Raw genomic sequence first — 27,103 nt, forward strand, 5'->3', positions numbered from 1 at the left:
GCGGAGAATGTTGCCCGATTTGTCTGCAAGTGTAGCAACCCCTTTTTCGGTAATGTCTTTGACTACAAAAGGGCCTGTCCAGTTCCCCTCTAAACGTCCACCTTTGCGTCCCTCTTTTCTTTTGTTTGCTTTGAGTACCTCCTCTCCTTCGTGGATGTGAAATGATTTCACATTTTTTCTTTTCCGGGACTCGTACTCTGCCTTTTGCTTCCCCTGTGCTTTCTCAATGTTATCCCGCACCTTATGAAAATAATTTATAATAAACAGACTTAATAGAATACCTTAAATAATGTGAATTATTACTTAATTAAAGTTCATACTACAGACAATTACCTTTGCCTGTACTGCTGTCACCTCTACTATCCGTGTGGGCATTACAATATTCGGATCCTCTGCTACAAAGCAATCTGTCTCAGATACTACCTTTGTGTTTAGAACCTCTGGCGTGTTTGGGTCCCGGTGAAACATCAAAAAGAATGGTGTATACTTTGTAGAGCCCTAAAAAAAAGTGTTTCAACAAATTACATTTACATAATCGATTGCATATAATCATTTTTTTTTTAAGCAGTTCCAATCACCTGCTTTGAGGTGTTGATGGCATGCACCACATCCTCCAGTTTTGTGTCCCAGTTATTCTGCATGTCATTGCAGTACTTTGACAATGACCTCTTTATAGTCTGATTAGTCCTCTCATCCTGTCCATTTGACTGAGGGTGGTAGGCTGACGTAACACACTGCTTCACACCCAATACCTTAAATATGTACTCATTTAGCTGTTATCAAAAAGGTATGCAAGACATGGTAGATTCTTATAACATATAGCCTAAAAATGTAATAATAAAATCTTCTTAACTAAATAATAATAACCTGGTTCACAAACTCCCTCCCCTGGTCTGTGATTATTCTTTCAACTACTCCATATGCATTAAATGCTTGTAAGACCCCTGTAGCCACCTCAACTGCGGTCTTACACTTCAGGGATTTTGCGAAAACCCATTTGGAGAAGAGGTCAGTCATTGTGAGGACATAAATGTTCCCCTGAGGAGTGGTTGGAAATGGTCCCATCAAATCCATTCCTATTACAGTCCAGGCTTTAGTGACCTTGATAGGGTGCAACACTGGAGCCACTGTTTTAATAGTATCAGTACGCTGACACTGTGGACATTGGGCAATCTAAAAAAAAATTTGTAGGTGTTTGTAACATTACAAACAACAGAAACACATTACTTTGTACAACTACATCAGTGGTCTCGAACTCAACATAGGATCTTGAGGACACGACTTAACACCATTAAGTGTTTATTATAATATGATCTTGTGGCCTCAATATAATATGTCGTGGCCTCTACATAACATACCAATAAGTTAATTATTTACACTTGAGTGGCTGTATGAAACTATCTTGTGGTTCGGGAATTTGAATCTACAATTATCTTACCCACTTCGTGACGTCTGAAAAGATGCGTTGCCAATAGTATGCGCTTGCAATCTTATTGCATGTCCTTGTTCTCCCCTGATGCCCACCTGTAGCTGGGCTGTCATGGCAGTCCCGAAGGACTCGTTCCTTCTGTTGCTCATCCATGACAACTAGACGGTTTGATCCGTCTGCAGTCTTGTAATAAAGATGTCCACCTGTGTTAGAGACATAAAGAGGTAATGTGAGGGAACGCAACACACAGTATATAAATCATGTTATTTATTGAAGAAAATATTATGTAAAATTAGTTGTTTTATCATAAGCAAACGTAGCGGATACTGTAAATCACAGAATACATACCACATTAAAAGGCAATGATATTTTTCTACTTCCCCTGCACAATGAACTTAGCAGAACGCCTGACAATTCTCTTGTGTCCGGTGTCGGCGTTCTCTCGGTAAACTCCACGCTCCAGGTACTCCTTCACCTCAGCATGCAACGCAAACTGTAACATAACTTTAACGCAAAGCAAAAGTAATGATATTAGGTTGATTAAACGTATTAATTGTGCAGTCAATCGATCTAAAAAATTAACTAGATTAATTACACTTTTGTTCTGATTAATTGCGATTGATCGCAATCATAAACACTCAAGTTTCAGTAACACTTTATAATAACGTTCAGTTGTAAGTCATTTATAAGTGATTAGTAAATGATTAACTAATCATTTACAAAACATGAATATGTGTTTCATACGTGATCAATAAATAATGTTATTTTTTTTGTATGTAGCAATTAGAGGGTGCAGAAAGTGTTGTAAATGCCTTGAATACACATACAGATCATTTGTAACAGGTAAGTGTAACACAGCTGTCTTTTGTAGTGTGTAGTGTAGTGTGTACTGCAGTGTTAGTGCTGACTGGTGAGGGTATAGACAGCTGTCTTCTGTAGTGTGTAGTGTAGTGTAGTGTGTACTGCAGTGTAAGTGCTGACTGGTGAGGGTATAGACAGCTGTCTTCTGTAGTGTGTAGTGTAGTGTGTACTGCAGTGTAAGTGCTGACTGGTGAGGGTATAGACAGTTATCTTCTGTAGTGTGTAGTGTAGTGTGTACTGCAGTGTAAGTGCTGACTGGTGAGGGTATAGACAGCTGTCTTCTGTAGTGTGTAGTGTAGTGTAGTGTGTACTGCAGTGTAAGTGCTGACTGGTGAGGGTATAGACAGTTATCTTCTGTAGTGTGTAGTGTAGTGTGTACTGCAGTGTAAGTGCTGACTGGTGAGGGTATAGACAGCTGTCTTCTCTGAAACATATGGAGTCTTTAACCACTGTTCACCTGATGTGAGCAAAACATATAAAAAATGTAACAATGAAAATTTATGAAACGCATATTCATGTTTTGTAAATGATTAGTTAATCATTAAACAATCAATTGTAAATGACTTATAACTGAATCTACACAACATACATAAATAATGAACATATCACTTATTAATCATTTATGAATGTTTCATAAATAATTAGTTAATCATTTACTAATCACTTGTAAATGACTTGTAACGAAATTTACAAAACATACATAAAATGTTAGTATATCACTTGCTAATAATTTATGAATGTTTTGTTATTAGTTCATCATTAACTAACCACTTATTAATGACTTACAACTGAACTTTATTATACAGTGTTACCCAAGTTTCTATACGTTTTTACTATATTTTATCATTTAATAACTTCACATTTAATCTCCAGATTAATGTAGAAACAACATAAAATAACGAAATAAAGACATTATATGTTAAATACTTGTTCAATGAAATTTTTTCATAGAAATGAAGACCAGTATCACTGATACTAATACAGCTACTGATGTCTTGATAAATATGGGAAATACAAAGAAATTGAATAAAGCGATCAAACACGCTGCACTTCATAATTTATAAATAAATGAATCCTTTTTAAAGCTACAAAGGTTCTTTCGTTAGGAGCTGTGAGTAATTTTCTCTGTTCCCATTGTTATTTGATTGACCTCGAGTGAGACAGCTATATACACGGGTTTCTTGTATACAAGCAATACCGGATGCGCGCGCATCCAGGAGGCAGAAAACCGCTAGCTGTTATGCCGAGTTCTGTAAAAGAACATTGTAATTAACGTAGATTTCGCATTGTTTGTAATTTCTTGTTGACTCAATAATAAACTGCAATTTCAGAGTTGGATCTGTTTGTTTGTGTTTCATATTAATATAACATTATGTAAAACGTCCAACTGTTTACGAATCAAAATCCGGACATACTGTGATGTATGTATGAAATTATCATGTTAGACTAAGTTAGTAATGTAATTAGTGTGACCACCATCAAACAAACCAAATGTGGGACGATTATAAGTTTGTGTGGGACAATGTGGGACATGTTATCAACACCAAAACATAACCTGAAACTGTTATATAATGTTTATCTAATTTAATAAAAACATTTGTATTCTGCCTTTCAGCTGATAAAAATTCTTTGTTCTTTAGTTCCTTTCCTTCCAGAAAACACCATTACATCACTATGTAACATAACATGTCTTTATTTTACATGTCATTTAAATTCAACATCACTGAGCCCAAAGGCAGCAGGCATCATGCGCATATATATCTATATCTATATCTATATATATATATATATATATATATATATATATATATATATATATATATATATATAATTTATTATTATTATTATTATTATTATTATTATTTTTGAAACAGTTCTGACCAACTCCAACTAAAACCCAACAAAATAAACAATGAACAAATAAAATATAAAACATGAAATTAGATCATTGACAGTCTTATATATTAAGAATATATTAAACCAAAAACGTTCATATTTTTTAGAAAGGATGTGAATTAAAACAACCACAGCAGGCAACAAGTTGATAAATTCTGTTAAATTTAAATTTACCAAATGATCTATTTGTTTTCTGACAGGAAACACATGGAACAAATACACCGCTCCACATTTTGATTGACAGCCGTCACAACCTAGTGACCGTGTTTACTCCTTTCCTTTCAACCATTGGATAGGATTTAAAAAACGGCTGTTGTATTTGTACTTCTGACGAAGCGCTGTTAAATATAGGTGAAAAACTACGCCGCAAAAAGAATAAATAAAACTTACTCTCAGCAATGGTGAGATCTTGCCGGATCCCTACGCAATACATGACGATCTTTGGATTGTGGATGACAAGAAGTGGCCAGCAATTGTATGGCCTGATATATAGCCATAATTATCTTATTCAAGCAAGTGTGTATACAAGAGAAATGATTAGAGCGTACAAATCCCTTGATGCATACAACTACGTGCTATGTGGTCATGTGCAGCTCGTCAAATTATGAATATAAAGAATATAGCAGCTAATAAAACTTCCTCCTTCTGTCCCACTCTTCCATTTGCCTAGATTTGGAATTACTTGCAACATGTATAATTTAAATGAGCAGATAAAACACAACAGATAGACCTGCATGTAAATAAATTACGCAACAACTCCTTGGTATTTTGACTTAGCGACAATACCACCACTATGCTACTAGCCTAAACCCTTTACTCCAGTACGAAGACCGCGGGTCTTTCTGCCTCCTGGTTGCGTGCGCAAGCAGTGACGACGTCGCCGAGAAATCCATGTATTGGGTGCTGTCCCTTTAAGACCTGCGTTGCCGACTGCCGACTGCTGCGCAGTGCGCACCAAAGGTGCGCGTCTGTCAGGACACGTGTGTGTCTTTTCGCGCTCGAATGTTTTAAAACCATTTGCTTTAATAGCATGATCAATGTAACGCTAGCTAAAGGATGACAGAAAAAAAATAACTTGGATAGCACGAGTTATTAATATATATATATATATATATATATATATATATATATATATATATATATATATATATATATATATATATATATATATATATATATATATATATATATATATATATATTAATATATTCAATGCAACTGTGCGCAAGTGCTCAAACTGGTTTTGATGTATTTATGCAAGTGCCTATAACGTTAACGTTACACGAGCTGAGGCCTTTAATTTTTAATTCTTCATTCGGAAACAAAGACTTTCGTCCAAATTGTATTAGGCCTATAACATTGCAAATAGTTTTTCCGAAAGAAAAGCATGCTCATGCAAGAATTATGAACTTAGTTTTAAGTATCTATAACGGTAAAAAAATTATTACGCTAATATTAAAATATAACTACAATTAAACATTATTAAAATACACAGGGTGATGGATATACTTACTGAGATGATGAATGATGAGGGGGAAAAAAACAATAATTAATATGAAGTTAAATTGATAATTAAATTGTATTTTTGAAATAAGTAAGGTAAATGTATTGGTTGCAGAGATGAAATTGTCCAGAGATGTTTGGTCACAGAGATGAAACTGTCCAGAGAGATGCTCAGATGTCCAAAGATGAAATTTTCGCAGAGATACTTGGTAGAATTTCTGACAAAAGGGACCTGTGAAACATGACAATCGTATATATAGTCCCGCATTTAAAAAAAAGAAGTGATGAGGCATTCTCATTGGTCATTTTCAAGTGTCTGTAAAAATGACAATATTTTATTGATGAGTCGCGTTAAATTGTTTTAAAAAACCTGTGTAACATATATATATATTGCCCTTTCGATGTGTGCAAAAATATTGTAGATGGTAAAAAAACGTTATCTCTAATAGTTTTTTTTTTTGTAATGTACAAACGGCATGGCAATATCATCTTTGCATTAGAATATACAGAACAGGTGCATAAAAGAAATACAGATACAACAAGAAAAATTATAATCATAGTATTACAGTTTTTCTTGATTGCTTAAACACATTTCTTGAAACTATGCCTCGTATTCTCAAAACTATAAACACAAATCCATAACGTCTCACCCAATCTGATTGATGTGTGTTAAACTCCTAGTGTTTCCACCTGGGTAATTGTGTGCTAACTGAGCTGACTTGAGTGAACAATATTGAATGCTAGTGCTTTCTAAATGACAACATGGTCTAAGCAATGAGAAATGAAGGGATTTGTGTGTAGAGTTCTGCAGTGACAGTTCAACAAATCTGACTCGTGTCAAAACAGGGAATAGTGTTTATAATTTAGTGAAATGAGTGTGCTTTTTGATAAATGGCGTTATGGTTTTGAAATTTTAGTTCAAAAGCCTGGTTATAGTGATTAAGCAATCGAGAAAAACTGTAAACAAAAAAGATGGAAAGGTTAAAGGGGCTTGGTTGTGTTTTTGTTTTGTAAATCATATTCTTTAATGCAAACACTATTTATTGCATTCTTCTTTTTCATTACTTTAAGGGCTTTTATATAAGCCCTAAACTCATTAAGAAGTTGTCTCTCATTTACAACTCTTCTCATTTATAACTCATTTATAAGTAAAGTAATATATTACAAGTAACATGCATTACATAATACAAGTCAAATACATTATAATCACATTACATTCTAATAATACCAAATAGCCTACATTTAATTACAGTAAAAAAAAAAATTCACTGCAGATTAAGTATTTTCGAAAACAATAATCACAGTATAAGTATGAATTGTAGCTGAAATGTAGCCATTGATGCATGAGGTCCACTATAGTGGACAGATGATTAATCAGATTTCTCTCCCAATCTATAAAACTCCAACTCGTCAATTAATGTTAGAGGCTGAAAATGTAAGTTTTAGGGTTAGGGTTAGGGAATATTTTTGCCTTTGCTCTACAGATCGGCGCTTTCGGTATGTCCTTAGCACCAAGTGTCATCCCAAAATTCCACTGTCCGCGAAACCACTATTTTGCACAGTGTAACAAATGCTTCGTGGGATCTCCATATCTCAGCTCAGGAGAGGTGTAGAGAACAAGGAGTTGCACTCCTCTCTATGCCTCATCACCCTCAATCCGAATCCAGAGTTTCAAGAAGATCCGAGAAACTTTATTTTTCGACCCAAAAAAAACGAAAGGGCCTTATAGTACTACGTAGGCCTTATAGTTTTTTTGGGTCGAAAAATAAAGTTTCTCGGATCTTCTTGAAACCTTGGATTCTGATAGAGGGCGATGAGGCGTAGAGAGGAGTGCAAGTCCTGCCTCTCTACACCTCTCCTGAGCTGAGATATGAAGATCCCTTTTTAAATATGTACAAATAACTTTTTAACGTATGCTTTTCTGGTAACAGGGCTGACACAATGAGCATGTCTCTGTCTTTCAGATATTACATAAACTCAAAGAAAAGAAGCAAACACTTGTCTTCTACCATCAAAGGCAGATGATGCAAGCAGAAGTAGAAAAATCATACTGAGGGACATGCCAGTTTCAACATTTCTGCAAGATGCTTTGCACAAAAATGTGATTAAAATCCTTTAAACATAAATTAATTTATTCTTATATTATTATATTATGGAAACTAAATTATAAAATATTTTATTTGTTTTATGGTTTATTAAGATTTACAGAGCTTTTTTTCCCCTAAGAGACACAAAATGGCATGTTTACATAATGACCCAACTGTGATAGGACTCATTAGATATTGCTTGATGCTGCAATATTTGTTTTACCTACAAGAGTCTCCTAGGACAGAAGGAATGGGTGGATATTCCAGAGCAACTTGGCATTTCTGACTGACCATTTGCCATCTTGGTTTGGAGAAAAAAAAAAATTTGAAACACAATTTTTAAATTTATATAGGATGATGCACCAGGGTGGGTCCAACAAGAGGATGATGTGCAACTATGCCATCAAAACCCGTGCAAATTTAAGAATTTTTTTTATAGCTGTCCACTGTAGTGACCACTATGCATGAAAGGGTTAATCCATATAAAACAGCGATTAATCTTGCAAAGTACGTTTTGGTGTTACTGCTATCATTACGTTAGTAATTCATTAAGTTAACTATAAAGTGTCGCTATGTTGTGAGAAGGTATTCCTTTGCAGAGATCCCAACCCTAACTAAGCATTTAACAAACAGAAAAAAGTTGTGACATCTCATTGCCAAATGTTCTCCAGTCCTAAAAGTAAAACAAAAACACAAACAATCTGTATTTAAAAGATCTTTTAGAAAGTCATGGTCTCTTTTGAGCCTTTGTCAGTGATACTCTGAAATACTTCCCATCCCATACATGAAAAAAATACATGCCATGTTGGTGTTATCATTATATATATATATATATATATATATATATATATATATATATATATATATATATATATATATAAATAAATATTCTTACATAGGCTATATAAAATAAAATGACACAACCCTGTCTCTTTTTGTTAAATTTCAGTTTTATTGATCAATAATAGCAATTATGAAAGTATAAGTAGCCATACAAGTCAAGAAATAAAGTAATTAAACGATTCAGTCAAACATAAGTCAGCAGGCTACAACGTTAAAGATAAATAGCCTAAATAATTTAATGTTATATAAAGTTATGAAACTAAAACTTTGCCCTCAGCCAAAACGATTTGCCAGGGAACAAATTATAGATTAATGATATCAAAGATCGTCCCACAAGACGAATTATATCTCATGTTTAACCACTCCACTAGACTAGAGAGCAGCAGCAGCTCTAGCCGAGGTAAGGCTGTTCTCGGCGGGGTACATGAGCGCTGAGCGCCCGGTGATCGCTGGATCTCACATCTCCGAAAACGTCAGATCAAATTTTTAAATAGGCGCTATCTGTATAAACAAACAACATATTTGAGATTGAAACAACTACATTATCGACTGAAAAACTCTTAAAACGTACTCGGTTACTAACGTAACCTCGGTTCTCTCTAGAAGAGGGAACGAGTACTGCGTTGAAAACGCTAGGGGAAAAACTCTTTTTCACGAAATACTGAAGCAAAAAATTATCCTTTAATTTTGAAATAATGTAAAGCGCATTGCAGCAGCACGCAGCCATGGGCGAGACGGCTCGCTCGCTCATTGGCTGCTCTGCGGCAACTGCATAAACCTATCGAGCGAGGCCTGTGGTGACGTCAGGCCAATGAGGGCGCTTCGAGGCCCAGCCTGCCGCCATACATATTTCTTGTAAGGAAAACCCACTAGACCAAGCCCACGATGAGGCAACGCCTCTCGTGGAATGCGCTCTGACACCCAACGGGCACTGAAGACCCTTGGCAGTGTAAGCTAGCGCTATAGCATCGACTATCCATCTGGACAGGCTTTGTTTCGAAACAGCCATTCCCTTGGAACGTCCACTGAACGAGACAAATAGCTGCTCAGTCTGTCTAAAGACAGAAGAGCGAGACACATAAGCTCTCAGGGTCCTTACAGGGCAGAGAAAACTTGAGTCCCCTTCCTCGTCTGACACCGGCAGGGCAGACAGGGAGATAACCTGAGCCCGAAACGGTGTGTTGAGGGATTTTGGCACATAACCATGCCTAGGTTTGAGTATGACTCTCGAGTCACCTGGCCCAAACTCTAAGCACGCCGCGCTCACCGAGAGCGCGTGCAGGTCACCTACGTGCTTAACTGAAGCGAGAGCCAACAGAAACACTGTTTTGAATGACAGATGTTTGAGGCTAGCCGTTTGGATGGGCTCGAAAGGGGGACCTTTCATGGCCTCCAAAACTGTAGGGAGGTCCCACATAGGGACTGAAGGAGGTCTGGGAGGATTCAGCCTCCTCGCTCCCCTGAGGAAGCGGATGACTAGATCGTTCCTCCCTAATGACTGACCAAGCGTTGTTTCAGAAAACGCTGTGATAGCCGCCACATAGACTTTGAGCGTGGAAGGGGCTCTGCCCTTATCCAACAGCTCCTGTAGGAAGGAGAGAACCTCCGTCACCTCACAATCGAGGGGTGAAAGACCCCGAGCTGTGCACCAGCTGGAGAATACTGACCACTTTGAGGCGTAAAGCCGTCTGGTTGACGGTGCTCTAGCCTGAGTGATAGTGTTTAGCACCCTTACTGAGAGATCAGCGGGTACCCGTTGAGCGCCCACAATTCCGGGTGAGGATGCCAAATCGAACCCCTGGCCTGCGAGAGGAGGTCCCTCCTCAATGGCACTGGCCACGGGGCAGTGTCTGCTAGCTGCATCAGGACTGGGAACCACGGCTGGTTCATCCAGAGCGGCGCTACGAGCAGCACTGAGCATTTCGTTTCCCTGATCCGTTCTAACACCTGAGGCAGGAGGGAGACGGGGGGAAAAGCATAGAGCGGACAGCGCGGCCACGTTCGGGACAGCGCGCTCTCGCTCTTGGAAAAGAACGCGGGGCAGTGAGCGTTTTCGTGGGACGCGAACAGGTCCACCTCCGCTCTGCCGAATCTCTCCCACAACAGCCGGACTGTTTGCGGGTGTAGAGACCATTCGCTCGTAGGAATGTTGTTCCTGGACAGTCTGTCTGGACCCAGATTCTGGATCCCTGGCACATGCACTGCTCTCAGCGAGCGCAAGTTGCGCTGAGCCCATAAAAGGAGGCGTTCCGCCAGCCTGTACAGGTTTAAGGATGTGAGACCGCCCTGGCGATTTATATAGGACACCACAGACATGTTGTCCGAACGGACTAAGACGTGTTGGTCCTTGATTTGGGGACGAAAACGCGTCAGCGCGTTGTCCACTGCCATCATTTCCAGGCAGTTGATATGTTGGAGCTTTTCGCGTTCTGACCACAGGGCGAAAAACGCTCTGCCCTCGAGCAGCGCTCCCCATCCCGATGTGGAGGCGTCTGTCGACACCACTAACACTCTCGAGGAAGTCCCCAGGCTTACACCTGATTGGTACCAGTCGCTCGACTTCCAAGGTTTTAGAGCTTCCACACAGCTCTGATTGACCCTGAGACGCAGCCAACCGGATGCCCACGCTCTGCGCGGTACCCGCTCTTTCAACCAGAACTGCAGAGGGCGCATGCGGAGCAAGCCCAGCTGGAGAACTGATGATGCTGAGGCCATAAGACCTAGCATCCTCTGAAATTTCCTGAGCGTGACGGTCGCGCCACAGCGAAAAAGTTTCGCCGTGCGCTGAATGTCTAGCACGCGCTGTGGTGACAGCCGCGCTATCATAGACTGTGAGTCCAGAACTGTGCCCAGAAACGAAGTCGTTTGACTGGGGTTCAGCGAACTCTTCGTCCAGTTGACTCTGAGACCAAGATTCTCGAGGTGATCGAGTAAAATGGTCCTGTGCTCCACGAGCTCTGATCGCGATTGAGCTAGAATCAGCCAGTCGTCCAAATAGTTCAGCACTCGCATGCCTCTGAGTCTGAGAGGCGCGAGCGCTGCGTCCATGCACTTCGTAAATGTACGAGGTGCCAGGGATAAGCCGAATGGCAGGACTGTATACTGGTATGCCTGGCCCTCGAAGGCGAACCTCAAGTATCGTCTGTGACGTGACGCTATCTGTATTTGAAAATACGCGTCCTTCAGATCTATCGACATGAACCAGTCTGCGTTTCATTAATGCTTTGTTCAGCCGTCTTAGATCCAGTATGGGTCTGAAACCCCCGTCTTTCTTGGGAACCAGAAAATATCTGCTGTACAGCCCCTCTTCGCTTTGAGCCTGAGACACAGGCTCTATAGCCCCTTTGCTCAACAGTTTTGATATTTCGGCGCGAAGTAGGTGTGCTACTTCTGAATTCACCGTAGTCTCGACGCGCGCTGTGAAGCGGCGAAGACGTCGATAAAACTGTAGCGAGTAGCCTTTTTTTATAATGCCTAGCACCCATTCCGAAACCCCTGGAAGCGCTGCCCATGCGTCCGCATGGATGGCTAAGGGCTGGATGCGAAGCGCGCTCTGTTCGCTGGGCGACAGAGGTGCTTCGGTGTGCTGCAGCATAGGCGGGATGCCCGCGACATTCGAGGCGGGGGGCGCGCTGATCACAGCGGGCAGAACGCTCGTCCTCAACCCGACTACGGTGCTTAACCGAGTGAGGGAGGGCTGAGCGGGTCCCGAAGGACTCATGGTGTCTGTGAGTAAGTGTGGGCACGGGGAAGCGGGCACATTTACTGCTTTGGACGCGCTGTCTGCCTGGGCAGAGCGAGCGCGCACAGGTTTCGTTTTTACAGAAAACCTGCGACATGTGTGACATAGTGTTTGTGGGCACTGGGAAGTGGGCACGTTTACTATGTTGTTTGCGCGATCGACCTGAGTCGATTTTATGGGCGCGCGCCCTGTGTGAAGGGCTGTGCTTGTGTGTAGGGATGGGCACATAGGAGTGGGCATCAGCGCTACATTTATTGCACCATCGGCCGTGGCCGGGATACCAGAAAATACACTCTTTACAGGATTTATCTGGGTAGCCGTAAAAACGGCTTTTGTGTGCAGGCAAGCGGGCAACTGTACGGGCTTGCGCGTTGCAGAAGACGCTGAGACAGTTGCAATTCCTGGGACTGAAACAGCGGCGCGCTTGGGTGAGAGTCCGGCCGCAGCGGGACTCACACACCGGCGCTTTCCTAGGCATGCTAGGATGTTTTCGGGGCTTCCGGTTTCACCACAATCCTCGGCCGCAGCCCACGGGGAGCGGGGCGACGGTTGGCAGAGCGAGAGCGGGGCCTCGAGCTGCGTTGCTGTCGGTGTTGCGACGAAGCAGCAGGAGGGGGAGGCTGTGGCTGAGAGCTCCGTGGGGCCGGTTTAGCACGGCTCGCTGAAGAGCTAGAGCGCTTCGGGAGGAAGTGCTTAAAGGCTTGAGACGCTTTCTGGACCTCGGCGAATCTCTCTACGAACTCGTTGACAGAGGATCCGAAGAGGCCAGCAGAAGATAGTGGGGCGTCGAGGAACGCGGTGCGCTCAGAATCAGCCATATCTGAGAGCGTTAGCCACAGATGTCTCTCAGCTACAGTGGCGGAAGCCATACACCGTCCCATGGCCTGTGCAGCGGACTTAGTAGCGCGGAGAGAGAGATCCGAAGCGCTTCTTAAGTCCGAGAGGCAGATCGCATCAGGTCCCATCTCATCCAGCTGACGGAGAAGATCTCCCTGAAAGATCTGCAGTGTAGCCATGGTGTGTAGTGCAGACGCGGCTTGCCCAGCGGCGGAGAAGATTCGCGCGAGCAGCGTCGACGTCATGCGGCAGGCTTTGGATGGCAACACCGGAGCGGACCACTCAAGGCCGAGGCTCGCCGCGGCCAGCGAGAGTACACGCATCAGCTCCCTCTCGATGTTAGCTCTTCTGTTAGGTGTACGGGCAGGAAGCGCGAGATCCGCAGAGCTCGCCCAGTCTTCACTGCCCGAGGCTAACAGAGAGCACGAGTCATCATCCCCCGACGCAGCTTTAGAATCAGCTTCCTCTGCTGAAGCGGCGGCAGACAGCGGTCGCTGAGCATCAGGAAGTGATCCAGGCGAAACCGGTGAAGCAGGCGGGCGAACCGGCGAGCTTTGTCGGGCTGGAGAAGGCTCCGGGACCCGCTGAGAGCGGCGCTTCTTATGGCGCGGCAGTACAGCGGGAGATGCAGGCTCGGAGAATACTGCCAGGCGAGTCCTCAGAGTCACCATAGGCATAAGCTCGCAGTGAGGGCAGCCGCCGTCAGCGAGCGCGAGCGCTGCATGGTCTTCACCCAGGCAGGAGACACAGATGACATGACGGTCTCCCTCGCTGAGTGGGGCTCGGCACGAGCCGCATTTTGAAGGCATCTTGAAAAAGACGCGAGCTCTTTTACGAGTGTGTGTCGCAGGGCGAACACACACACACACAGAGAGTAAACAGAAAAAGGATATGGGCGCCGGAAAGCGCAGCAGGAACGGCAGTCGAAGGCGGCGTGGGCCAGCAGCTTCCGTGAGTGACTCGTCCCGCTGAAGTGCTTCTCAGACGACGCGTTGCTTCTTCTCGTGATCCAACGATGCGTGAGCTTCGCTGAAGAGATGAAAAATCAGTGAATCAGCCTTTTCGAGCTCCTTTTATAGGACTAAGCCACGCCCGTTTCGGCGGGAAGTGGCGAGGAGGGCGCGAAGCGCCCTTATTGGCCTGACGTCACCACAGGCCTCGCTCGATAGGCTTATGCAGTTGCCGCAGAGCAGCCAATGAGCGAGCGAGCCGTCTCGCCCATGGCTGCGTGCTGCTGCAATGCGCTTTACATTATTTCAAAATTAAAGGATAATTTTTTGCTTCAGTATTTTGTGAAAAAGAGTTTTTCCCCTAGCGTTTTCAACGCAGTACGAGAGACCTCTCGTAAGAGAACTACATTTCGTGACACATTAACAGTAGTATTTTTAAATTTCGCGGTCTTTCTCCTGCTATTGACGCAACTTGAGATTTTAAATATTAGCTATAGAATATACACAATTTACATGTACAATATAAAATTTTATTTAATATACCTTGCATATAGCGTCTCTCTGAAGACCAGCGGGATTTAGCATTCATAAAGCTACCACATAATAACACTAAAACAGCTCACGTTAGCTACAAGTTATCGCGAGAACAGATTTAGATCAGGCATACTACTGGCATACTAATGAGGTCCTTCGCCCGGACCCAATTCACCGAGTAACCATATTATTCGCCACACCGGCCCAAAGTTGCAAGGGTGGTTTTTCGTCTCACAGGCGCTCGAGGGGTGCGAGAAGACCACCATTCAGCCCGAAAACAGTCATATAACCATTCCAATGACTCCGAAGCTGTTCGGTTAAGATAAAAAAGTTACTTAGATCACCTTTAATTTCAAGATAGTAATAAATAAACATGGACTGTTACCAACATAACCCTAGGATAACTACAAACCTAGCTTGAATTGATGGGTAATACTGGAGGTGTTTCTAAAAATTGGCTGCCTACATTCTGAGGAAGTACACAATTAAATCTGAGTTATTACCAACCTAAACAGGTAACAAGTACACAGTACTTTGTTGAGTTGATATTTAACAGTGGTGTTTTTTTCCTGGTAGTTTCTCTGTAACTGCATACTAATCACCTTAAGTAATTACACACTAAAATACTATAATTTACCATATGCTTACCAGGTAAATACTTAGTAATTAGTTTGTAGTTTCTCTGCATTTACATACTTGTTACCTGTGGTAATTACCAATAACCAACTATAACTTACCATATATTTACCCGGTAAGTACCTGGTAATTAGTTTGTAGTTTCTCTAAATTTACATTCTTGTTACCTGTGGTAATTACCAATAACCAACTATAACTTAACATATATTTACCAGGTAAATACCTAGTAATTAGGGGACTGTAAAAGGAAGGGTTACCGATCTGCTTATTTTTCAACCCTATGAGAAGAAAATAAACAAAACCCTAGGTATTTATTTGAAACGGTGGCTAAACTAACGGAAAATAAAGCTTCAAGCCCAGAAGTTTCCAAGCAGCACAGCAGTAATGACTTTATGAACTTCTTCACTTATAAGATTGATAATATCAGAGAGAAAATTATAACTATGCAACCGTCTACTACAGTATCGCATCAGGGAGTGCATTGTAGTCTCCCTAAGGAAAATTCGATTCATTCATTACTATAGGAGAGGAATAATTTTCTAAACTCGTTAAATCATCTAAATAGACAACATGTATGTTAGACCCTATACCGATTAAGCTACTGAAAGACATGCTTCCAGAGGTCATAGATCTTCTTCTTAATCTCATTAATTCATCTTTGTCAGAAGGATACGTACCAAAAACCTTTAAGCTATGATTAAACCACCTGTTAAAAAAACACAACTTGATCCTACAGAATTAGTCAATTACAGGCCGATCTCGAATCGACCTTTTCTGTCAAAGATACTAGAAAAGGCAGTATCTTCACAACTATGTTCGTTTTTAGAAAGAAATGATATCTGCGAGGATTTTCAATCAGGATTTAGACCGTACCATAGTACTGAGACAGCTCTCATTAGAGTCACAGATGAATTGCTCTTATCATCCGATCATGGTTGTATCTCTCTATTAGTGTTACTCGATCTTAGTGCTGCATTTGACACTATCCACCACAACATTCTTTTATATAGACTCGAAAATTATGTTGGCATTAGTGGAATTGCATTAACATGGTTTAAATCATACTTATCTGACCATTATCAGTTTGTAGCAGTAAATGAAGAGATGTCTTATCAATCACAAGTTCAGTATGGTGTACAACAAGGCTCAGTACTAGGACCGTTGCTGTTCACTCTGTACATGCTACCCTTGGGAGATATCATTAGGAAGCATGGCATTAGTTTTCACTGTTATGCTGATGATACGCAGCTCTATATTTCTTCACACCCTGACGAAACTTACCAATTCACAAAATTAACGGAATGCATAGCTTATATAAAAAAACTGGATGACTATCAATTTCCTACTACTTAACTCTGAAAAAACAGAGATTCTAATTATTGGACAAAAAACTTCCTCACGTAATAATCTAGAATACTGTCAAACACTTGATGGCTGCTCTGTCAAGTCTTCGTCGTCGGTTAGGAACCTGGGTGAGCTCTGTGATACCAGACTTTCATTTGAAAGTCACGTGTCTAGTATCTGTAAAACCGCATTTTTTCATCTTAAAAATATATCTAAATTACGACAAATGCTCTCAATGAAAAATGCAGAATAATTAGTTAATGCGTTCATGACATCAAGGCTAGATTATTGTAATGCTATTATGGGTGGTTGCACTGCACGCTTAATAAACAAACAGCTGGTCCAAAATGCAGCAGCTTGAGTTCTTAGCAGAACCAGGAAGTATGATCATATTAGCCCGGTTCTGTCAACACTGCATTGGCTCCCTATGAAACATTGTAGACATTTTAAAATCTTGCTGATTACTTACAAAGCACTAAATGGTTTAGCTCCGCAGTACTTGAGTGACCTCTTAACGCATTATAGTCCTTCACGTGTATTGCGATCTTAAAATTCCGTCTAGTTGATAATACCTAGAATAGCAAAATCGAATGCTGGCGGTAGATCCTTTTCCTATTTAGCACCAAAACTTTGGAACAATCTTCCTAACATTGTCCGGGAAGCAGACACACTCTGTTAGTTTAAATCTAGACTAAAAACACATCTCTTTGGCCTAGCCTACACATAACACATTATAGACTTCTATAATTCAATGTTAGGCTGCATAGTTTAGATCAGCCGGAACCGGGAACACTCTCCATAAATCCTGATGTACGTGTTACATCATAAGAAGGATGGCGTCTACGCTAATATTAGTCTCTCTGTTTATCCGAGGTTTACCGCAGTCCGCCAGATCCAGGCCGTATCCAGATCTGATGAAGGACCTGTGCCTGGACACGATGACAATGCAGTCCTGAAGTGTCAACCAGTCCCTCCCCTGTTTACTGAAGTCAGCCGGATCCCGGCCGTATCCAGATCAGATGGTGGACCTACGCCTGGACCCATCCATGACGCATCCCTGAAGTGCCAGCCTCATCAGCCCTGTGAAGGCCTCATCGACACGACAGCCATCGGCACTGATCCTCAACAAACTCGTCTCCATACCGGCGTGATGACTCTGACTTCCAACCAGATGGAACTGGATAAATATTCTGAATGTTCTGATCCAATCTGACTTCTGACCTGTAATGCTGCCTGGATCATAATCATACACTGTTCGCTCGTTGGCCAGAGGAGAACTGGCCCCCGACTGAGCCTGGGTTCTCCCAAGGTTTTTTTTTTCTCCATTCTGTCATCTGATGGAGTTTTTGTTCCTTGCCACTGTTGCCTTGGCTTTTGGCTTGTTTAGTTAGGGATATTTAATTTTCAACAATATTATTGATCTGCCTTACTTAAGGTGGATGATGATGACACAATTTTCTTCTAGAAACAAACTTTGTTGTATTATTTTCATGTTATCACTGTGAAGCTGCTTTGATACAATCTGTATTGTAAAAAGCGCTATATAAATAAATGTGACTTAATTTTAATCACAAAATAAAATTCCAAACAGAAACCAAAACGGGCGGCAGTCACTTTTCAGACAAATGCGGCACAAACGTGAAAGAAACAGCAACATAAACATTTTGCTTTTATAATGTCAATCAAGCCATTCAGCAGTAACTCAACTAGGAATGAAGAGGTTTGGTTAATGAAAAGGAACCTCAAGTTTTATTAAGTTAAAAGCTCATAAGCTGAAACCACACTCTAAAATATCAGCTGCAGGAGAGATTTGCACTTTATCTTCAACACAAGGAAGTCTGAAGAACTGAAGCCTATAAAAACATTTCCCCCCTCCACTATTCTCCAAGCAGGGATAAAAAAGTCACAAAAAACATGGTGTTCTTTGATTGAAAAAAAGTCCCATATCTGTGCTGCTGATTGATTTGTGACTGAAAGGCACAATATGTAACTTTTTTTGCTTTAAAAATAGCAAAAATCACTATATCTATGTTATCTATTTTTTTTTAGTTGTGTACTTACATTATCCCGACTGTTTCCAACAACTTTCAAACCAGGAGAAATTTGTAATTTAATTCGAGAAACGTCCCGTTTCTTTATTTCCGTTTTGTCGCCGCCAATGCCGTCATATCCGCGTTGTCCCTGGTTTCCGCTCGTGCTGCCATGGCAACCAGAGCTATGAACCAGAGCCATCTGATAGTAACCAAAGCGACTGACGCAGACAACTCTGTAGTTCGCAATGTCTATTTGCACGCTGTTGTTGTTTCGTTCAAACATTATGGACCATGGCAAGCAGACTTTGGATAAAAAAAGGAGAACTAAAACGAGAATCAATATCAGCGCGGTGTTTTCGAGATGCCTAGAGCTCCTATAGACAGTATATAAACGAGAGCGCCACGTCCGAGACTTCGACCGCTCCTACATGTAGCTACTTTATTAAACAGGTGAGCACATTTACATAAAACTAATCAATGTTTTATAGTTCAACAATGATAAAATGTCAGAATATGATATGTATGTTATTCTAATGTTGATCTAGTTTACTGCTAGTCTCATACAGACAGACCAACACATACATTTCAACACATTCAAATGCAGTTGAGTATGCTAGTGTAATGTTAGACCAAGTGAAACAGCGCTGCGTTACCTCACAAGTTTAATTTGTCTAATAAACTGACCTGTGAGTAGTAATTCTGCGTGTAGTTCGGTAGAATGAAATGTCCATATTCCTTTATATCCGCGGGACTCGCGTCGCGTTTGGAGCTGATAGCTGTCTCTTAGCAATCCCGAACTGCTTCATATCACAGTCATGATAAAAACATCGATGTATTCAGTCATCCATAAACATTATTAGATCGGTCGGCTTGATGTTGGCGACAAGATCCATAATTCTTAGCAAATGTTGCGTCATCAATCTACGCCTTTGTTATTGTAAATAGATTAGCGAACCCTAGTGGCGAAAAATGCCATACTGCCGTTGAAGTAAAAAATATATATAAAAAAACTAGCAAAAAGTGGCCCTGAAGCTTTAGACATTGATTATTTGTCATTGTTGACCTACAGTTTTAGTGGGGATATAGGGCGGCATTTTTTCAGCTTGTCAAACGTTTAAAATAAAGCTGTGATTGTGCATGAATGCAGAAATGTGATGCATGTCTGCGTGTGCCATTTGAAATTAGTATCCGGAAGCAGAGATTTTTGGCAATCATCATCCCCCCGCAGGGATGCTGTTTATCATTCAGATGTTTATTTTCAGACAGTGAGATGTTTGAACATCATACTGCAGATGCTGTGTATGCAAATTATCTCACCTGTAACACATTTGATAAAATTTTGACTCCACTTTTTCTTTTCTGCTTTCTCCTCAGGACCTCCTGTAAGTACCATGGCAACAAGCTGAATGAAGTGTGCATGACTAATCCAACATTATAGCAGGTACTGTGTCTTATGTGCCAGTCAGACTGAAACATTTTCATCAGGAACTAAGGTCTCTGCTGACCAAACTGACAAACCCATATCCGTATTTAAACCATGCATGCTCTGAAAGTCAAAGGCAGTGATGTTACTCAGGTCACTGAGGTCCTCAAGTGTTTAAAAAAGGAATTTAAAGATGTTGTTATGCAATAGATGTGTGTATTCACACCATCTGGCCTGAAGACATCTACATGCCAATGTATAGTCACCACCTACTGACTACAGGAAGTGTCATGTTTAACACTGCACACCTAGCATCATATTAAAATAAGCCAGCAAGTGCTAAACATGCTAGCAACATGCTAGAAACATGTTAAACCAACTTAATATCCAATCTGCCCCAAACATCATGTGTGTTAAGAGTCCTGCCCTGAAGACATGTACATGCAAATATTCAGTTATAGTCATAGCGCCACCAGCTGTAGCAGGAACTGTGTCACATATAAATGACTTTGACACAATCCTACTATAGTTACCCATTTAAATGCATATTGCCCACCATTCACTGTTTTCCTAAGGCCTCTGGGTGGCAGTGGCCCATTCATCGCTGCTTGTAGCTTTAATATTCAATATGATTTTTTAATGTTGGTAGTGAGGATAAAGGCCTAATGTAGTTTTTATATGGGCTGTAATCAGAAAAGAAAAGTAATTCATTCTCATGAATTCTCTCCAGAACCAATTGTCTACTTAAATGAACTCTATATGTGAATAATGATTATTACTTGCCGATGAACAATAGGGATGTATGTGGTTTTCAATGGGCTTTGTCCATTTACAGATCATTTGAGTGCAGTTCCATTTCCATGGAAAAAATCAATGTTTCTCTCCTTTTCTTTCACTTTTGATTCCATTTCATTGCCTTTCATATTTTACAGAGATTGTCATTTATGTAATGATAGCCAATTATTTAGAACTTCTGGGATTAAAACCCACCTGTAGACTTGGAATTAAGCCTTTTCCCCGTTATTATTTGATTCACAGGACCGGACACCAGTTATCTTGCCAAGAATTTTTTTTATTCTTATATGTCAGGAGATAAACTCTGAGAAGATGTTATATTCATGCCAGGTCTATGCGTTTCCGTGTTTCTCTGCCGTAGTACAGTAAGGATTGAGCTTAAATACAAAACTGAGCGACTTTCAACTTACTTGTAAGGTAGAAAAACATATTGCTTATATTTAAAAATGGAATGTATGCTAATGCTTACACATGGTACAATCCACTTTCCACATTAAGAAACTATTTCTCAGTGTATCTTAGTGGTTTACAAATGGTACATTTGCATCAGTTGAAACATTCATTTTCTTGCAAAGAGCATGCCAACTGCATTTGAAGTATCATCATCATTGGAACTCTCTGCTAAGTGAACATTGCATTTTACGCATACCTTTAAGCAGAATACATAATCCTCCCAGCTACCCTCCTTGTGTCTAAAATATGTTCCTTAAACACGTGTCCATGCAATCTATATTCTAACTCGTGCATTTTAAACTTCATAAGATAATACAACTGATTATGAATACTAATAAAGAATAATAATACAGATACATATTATTAAATAATGAAATTATATTAAAAGATGAAATTTTAGTCTTCACCACCTAAAATGTTTAAAAGAGATTAGAAAAACATATGTCAGACTATTAGTTTTCTCCAGGCAAAAAAAAAGTAATGTCACAAAACATGATTGTGTTTAGCTGTGCCAGAATGGAAATTACATTTTAAATGTTTTACTTTCAATTACCTGTCTTTTCTGACCATAAACCAGTCATTTTTGGGGTTTCTTTTCCATGCCAGATTGATAAACCTTGCCCAAGTGTACGCCTATGTCGTAGGATAAATACTAGTGTCATTAATGAGTTCGCTACAATATTTGCGAACAATTATAATGTGGTTGATGTTTATCCTTTATCCTATTCAGACCCTGAGTCTTTGCTCTTTTCTTTTAATTCTGTATGCACAACTATTTTAGATGATGTTGCACCCTTGAAGGTGAGGCGTTTAAAAACTAAGGTAGAGCCTTGGATAAATGGCACTACACGTGAACTCAGACAAATCTGCAGGAGTGCAGAGCGTAAATGGCAGAAGGACAGACTCCAAGTGTCCTATGATATATTAAGGGACTCTTTGCAGACATATCAAGGTGCTGTTAGAGCAGCGAAGGCACAGTATTTCTCTGATATTATTGAGAGAAACTGTCATAGACCTAGAGTACTATTTAGTACTATAAACTCTATTATAAATCCACCTAATGTAATTGTGCCTGATATGTCGATGGATACGTGTGAAAATTTTAAAACATTTTTTGTTTCAAAAATCGAAAAATTAGGTCTCAAATTCCTCCTGCTGTTTGTGATGTTTCAGTCACCATGGGGGAATTTACATCTTCGTCTGCCCCTCTTAAATGTGGGATACCTCAAGGGTCCATTTTGGGACCCATTCTGTTTTCGTTATACATGCTTCCAAATGGTGCTATCTTTCAATAACACAGAGTATCATTCCATTGTTATGCGGATGATACACAGATATATATGCCAGTAAAAAAGGAAGATAATTCATTAGGGCCTCTTTTAGCATGTCTGAATGATTTGAAAACCTGGCTGGCTGCTAATTTTCTGCATCTAAATGAATGCAAAACCGAGATTGTGTTTGCACCCTCTAATGTATCTGAGTTCCCCTGTGTTGATTTAGGCCCTTTATCTATTTATGGTAAATACATGGTGAAAAACTTGGGGGGTAATTTTTGATAACTCCCTAAAATTTGACAAACAAGTTAACGCTGTTGTTCGATCAGGCTTCTTTCAATTAACAACCTTGACAAAAGTCAAGCCATTTTTGTCATTTGAGGATTTAGAGAGAGTGATGCACGCATTTGTGATCTCACGTTTAGACTACTGTAATGCCCTGTATGCAGGGATTAATCAGTCAACGTTGACACGCTTGCAAATTGTTCAAAATGCCGCAGCTAGATTGCTGACAGGTTCTCGAAAGCGGAACCATATCACTCCAATTTTGCTTTCATTACACTGGTTGCCAATCCGTTACAGGATTGATTTTAAGATTTTGTTGTTTGTTTATAAATCTCTAAATGGTATGGCACCACCCTATCTCTCAGATTTGTTGCAGATATACTCACCATCAAGATCACTTAGGTCTTCTGACCAGAAATTCTTAACTGTCCCAAGGTCTAGACGCAAATTTTGGGGTGATCGTTCTTTTGGGGTGATCGGCCTTTGCATATTAGAACTGCCTCCACAGTAGTATCTTTTAAATCTCTTTTAAAAACTCATCTTTTTTTCTCTGGCTTTTCTGTCTAACTCTAATTGCTGATATGTTAGTAGCTTGTTTGCTTTATGAGAGTAGGTAGATATATGTATTATACTGTATAACTATTTTGTACATTCGCTCTTTGCATGTTTCTACAAATTGTACAGCACATTGGTCAACTACCCGTTGTTTTTAATTGTGCTTTATAAATAAATTACCTTACCTTACCTTACCTTACCTACATTTCCAAAAAGGCAAAGGTTAAGAGACTAATTAAGTAGTATCCCTAAGTAGTATTAAAGGCATAGTGGGTGTATGGAAATAATCTTAACCTATTATTTACGTTAAGATCTGTGTCATTAGCAAACAGAGTGTTGTTTCCATTTAACATGGTGACTCTTTGTTTGCCATTTTAACATAATGCTGCTGAAGGTTGGGAAGGCATTACTTCTTTCTCTGTCTCTTTAGCTAAATCCCAACACATTAATTTAACATGCAAAGTGCTAGCAAATTAGCTCCACAAAAATACTGTTATGTAGCCTAACCTTTACAAAGAAAACTTTTATGAAGCTTATAAAATAAACATAAGCTACATATGCTTTAGATTTTATCTTTGACTTTCAAAGAACATTCAGCAATTTAGTAGATGTAACTGTGTAATATTTTGGATGATTTTCATTGGTCACTCAAGTAAATTATGATCTGAGGATCTTTTAGCTTTAGATGTGATACTCTAAACTGACAACCAGAGGTGTAAAGAGTACCTGAAACCATACTTGAGTAAAAGTACAGATAGCATACAGTGAAAATGACTCCATTACAAGTTACCAGTCACCAATTCCAATACGACTTGAGTAAAAGTCTTGGAGTATCTCATTTTAACAGTACTTAAGTATTTTACTCATACTGAATGTAGGCTCAAAGATGCACTAACCCAACACCGAAGTGACATGCTAGTGAAAATAAAAAACAATTGATTTGTAAGATGAAAAATCATGTTTTATTCCTAAAATCAAAATAAAACTTAATATTGCAATAAGTAAAGGTGGACACAACAGCCTCTTAAACATCTACAAACTCTCAAGTCTCAGTTAAGCACAAGTGCAAAAAAGGCCATAGGTAAACCAATATCCTTCAAAAAGGTCTAATCAATATAGCGGATAAATAAAATAATGTTAAGTAGAATTAAATAGTCAAAGTCTACTTGTCTTGCACTGGATGTGCTGGTTTCGGCCTCATCATGTCCTCATCTCCTAAATCAAACACCTACGATTCAGCAACTACCTGCTAATACACTCACATTCACGTAAAATAGCCTTGTTGACAAGTTTGGGTGAGTAAAGGCAAAACGCACAAGATATAGTACCTTCAATGCCCTTAAATGGCGATATCGCTTCTTTATAGCAGAAACAAACTGCTGCAGAAAAAGTTTGGTGCCATGCAAAATGTAATGTGTAATTTCATAACTCATCACAAATGTATTGGAGTAAAAAGTACATTTACTTATTAGAGAATAAACGTTGCTAATATATTTGGTACGCAGTAAAACTACAAAGTATCTAAAAATTATACTTAAGTAATTACATTTACTCAAATACTTTACACCACTGCTGACAACTATAGATGTGGACCAGCTGGCTAGAGTAGTTTTTGGAGAGTACTTGTACCTCAGTAACTTTCCAACACTGACAATGAATTGTTTTATGTAAATACAAAGGGAGTCCTAAAAAGTAACATTTTCTCTCTTTCCATTTAGTCCCTGATGGGGAACTGTGTGTCAAGGTGAATAAATTATAAAATGTGCTTGACTGGAGTGACAACCACACATTTGGTCTCATCCATAATGTAGTGCATATTTTAATAAAACATTCTGCAGCTGGTCTTTGATCAACCTTCCTCCAAGGCAGTCTGAGTTCAAACACGTGGTAAATCTGCAGCTAATTAGCATGCCAGTAAGACAAGTGAGTTAGGAACACATTCAGAGGAAATGACAGAAGTAAATGTGTGTGGAAAAGCTAAGAATTACCTCTGAAGCTTAAAAAAAAAAGAAGATATATATATATATATATACTTATATATATATATATATATATATACACACACACACACATTTTAAAGTCTGACTTTTTCTTCAGCATAGGCAACATATACTGTGTATGGGTTTTTAAGCCCTAAATTTAAGCCCTAAAACTGCCACACACACACACACACACACACACACACACACACACACTTGCTTTTATATAACAGTTCAATAAACAAGTTAATATTGAGTAACTTACATTTTAGTATGTAGCTGCAACGCATTCTCATCCTTGGGCGTCATATACTGACGCTTTTGACATTTCGTCTACATCGAACGCACATGGCACCCTTTAGCGTCAATATGAGACGCACAGAGCTTTGTTCGGTTATGGGTAGGTTTAGGTCTGGTGTAGGGTTAGGGTTAGACCGCTAGGAGGCGCCTTCTGGCCCATTTCTATCTGCGTCTCATATTGACGCTAAAGGGTGCCATGTGCGTTCGATGTAGACGAAATGTCAAAAGCGTCAATATATGACGCCCTAGGATGAGAACGGGCTGGTATTTACTGTATTTTGCTCACGGTGATGTTACATTCCTGAATGAATCCTGACTGATGTTTGAACGGATCTGTTGAATGAAGCCATCAATGACTAATTTTAAAACAGCCACTTTTCGCCACCTACTGGCATAATGATGTAACCTGCAGAAAGAGAAAATCCTGAAAATCCTCACCACTACTGCACAGACTAAGGCTACATCTACATTAATCCGGATACATTTGTAAACGGTGTTTTCGTACTTTTGGAAAACACCTGAAAATGCTAAATTCATCTTACTGCGCATACGTAAAACTCTCACAAAAGCTCACTGAGATGATACAGATGGAAAAATAAATAATAAAGTTATCGTGCAATTCTTCTGGCAGGATAATTTTATTTTGCTAAATAGTCCAGATCGCACTCAGTCACCATATGCTTGGTCTAAAATGCAACTGCTCTTATGTATTGCTGCAGGACAGCAAATGTGAGTAAATTTTCTGTCATCTTTGCAGTACTGTGATATGAAGAGTGTGCAGAGTAACATATTGCAACTGCGCAAACCAATCGGTGCGAAGCCCACCGAACTGAGCGCAAAGCCCACCAGAATGGGCGGGGCATGCCTATAAAAGATGCTCGAATTGCCATGGATTCAGATTAAATCTCCTTCAGCGACGATCTTCGGACCTTGCTGATCCTCTCAACTCTAAGCCAATGCCTTCTTGCTGAGTCAAGTAGAGCCTGCAGCGGAACAGCGAGCGAGCCAAAAGCCAGCCTTGATCCAGTAGCGAGCCATTGGCCTGCCTTATCAGCGCGTTTAATCGCCAGCAATCCCCCGAGCTGTCACGATGTGTCCCCTGCGCTCTCCGGCGATACACCGGCGTATCCTTTTTTCACTATCATTCACAAAAGAGCAGCAGCGTTGATCCAAATGCCACGTCACAAGAGTATGTTCTGCTCTCACTCTCACTGCTCACTGCAAGAGTATGCCGCTCTCCTCTCTCCACTCACAGCTTTTTTCAGAGTGCGACCCCTGGCCAACCGGGCCAAGGCTTGGAAAGCCATCCCTGGTGTGTCACGATGCGTTATAAACACAATGGAG

At 40.3% G+C, this 27,103-nt stretch overlaps 1 protein-coding gene across 1 annotated transcript in view; it reads left to right on the top strand.

Annotated features, from left to right (window-relative positions):
• col25a1 (collagen type XXV alpha 1 chain) overlaps positions 1–27,103 on the top strand; it is a 557,626-nt gene that overhangs the window by 280,589 nt on the left and 249,934 nt on the right. The window contains exon 4 of the mRNA XM_084109878.1: positions 20,070–20,077. Coding sequence (XP_083966004.1) covers positions 20,070–20,077 — 8 coding nt within the window. The remainder of the gene's footprint in view (positions 1–20,069; positions 20,078–27,103) is intronic.

Source organism: Abramis brama, assembly GCF_963993115.1.
Source record: "Abramis brama genome assembly, chromosome: 3".
NCBI classification, from domain to species: domain Eukaryota; kingdom Metazoa; phylum Chordata; class Actinopteri; order Cypriniformes; family Leuciscidae; genus Abramis; species Abramis brama.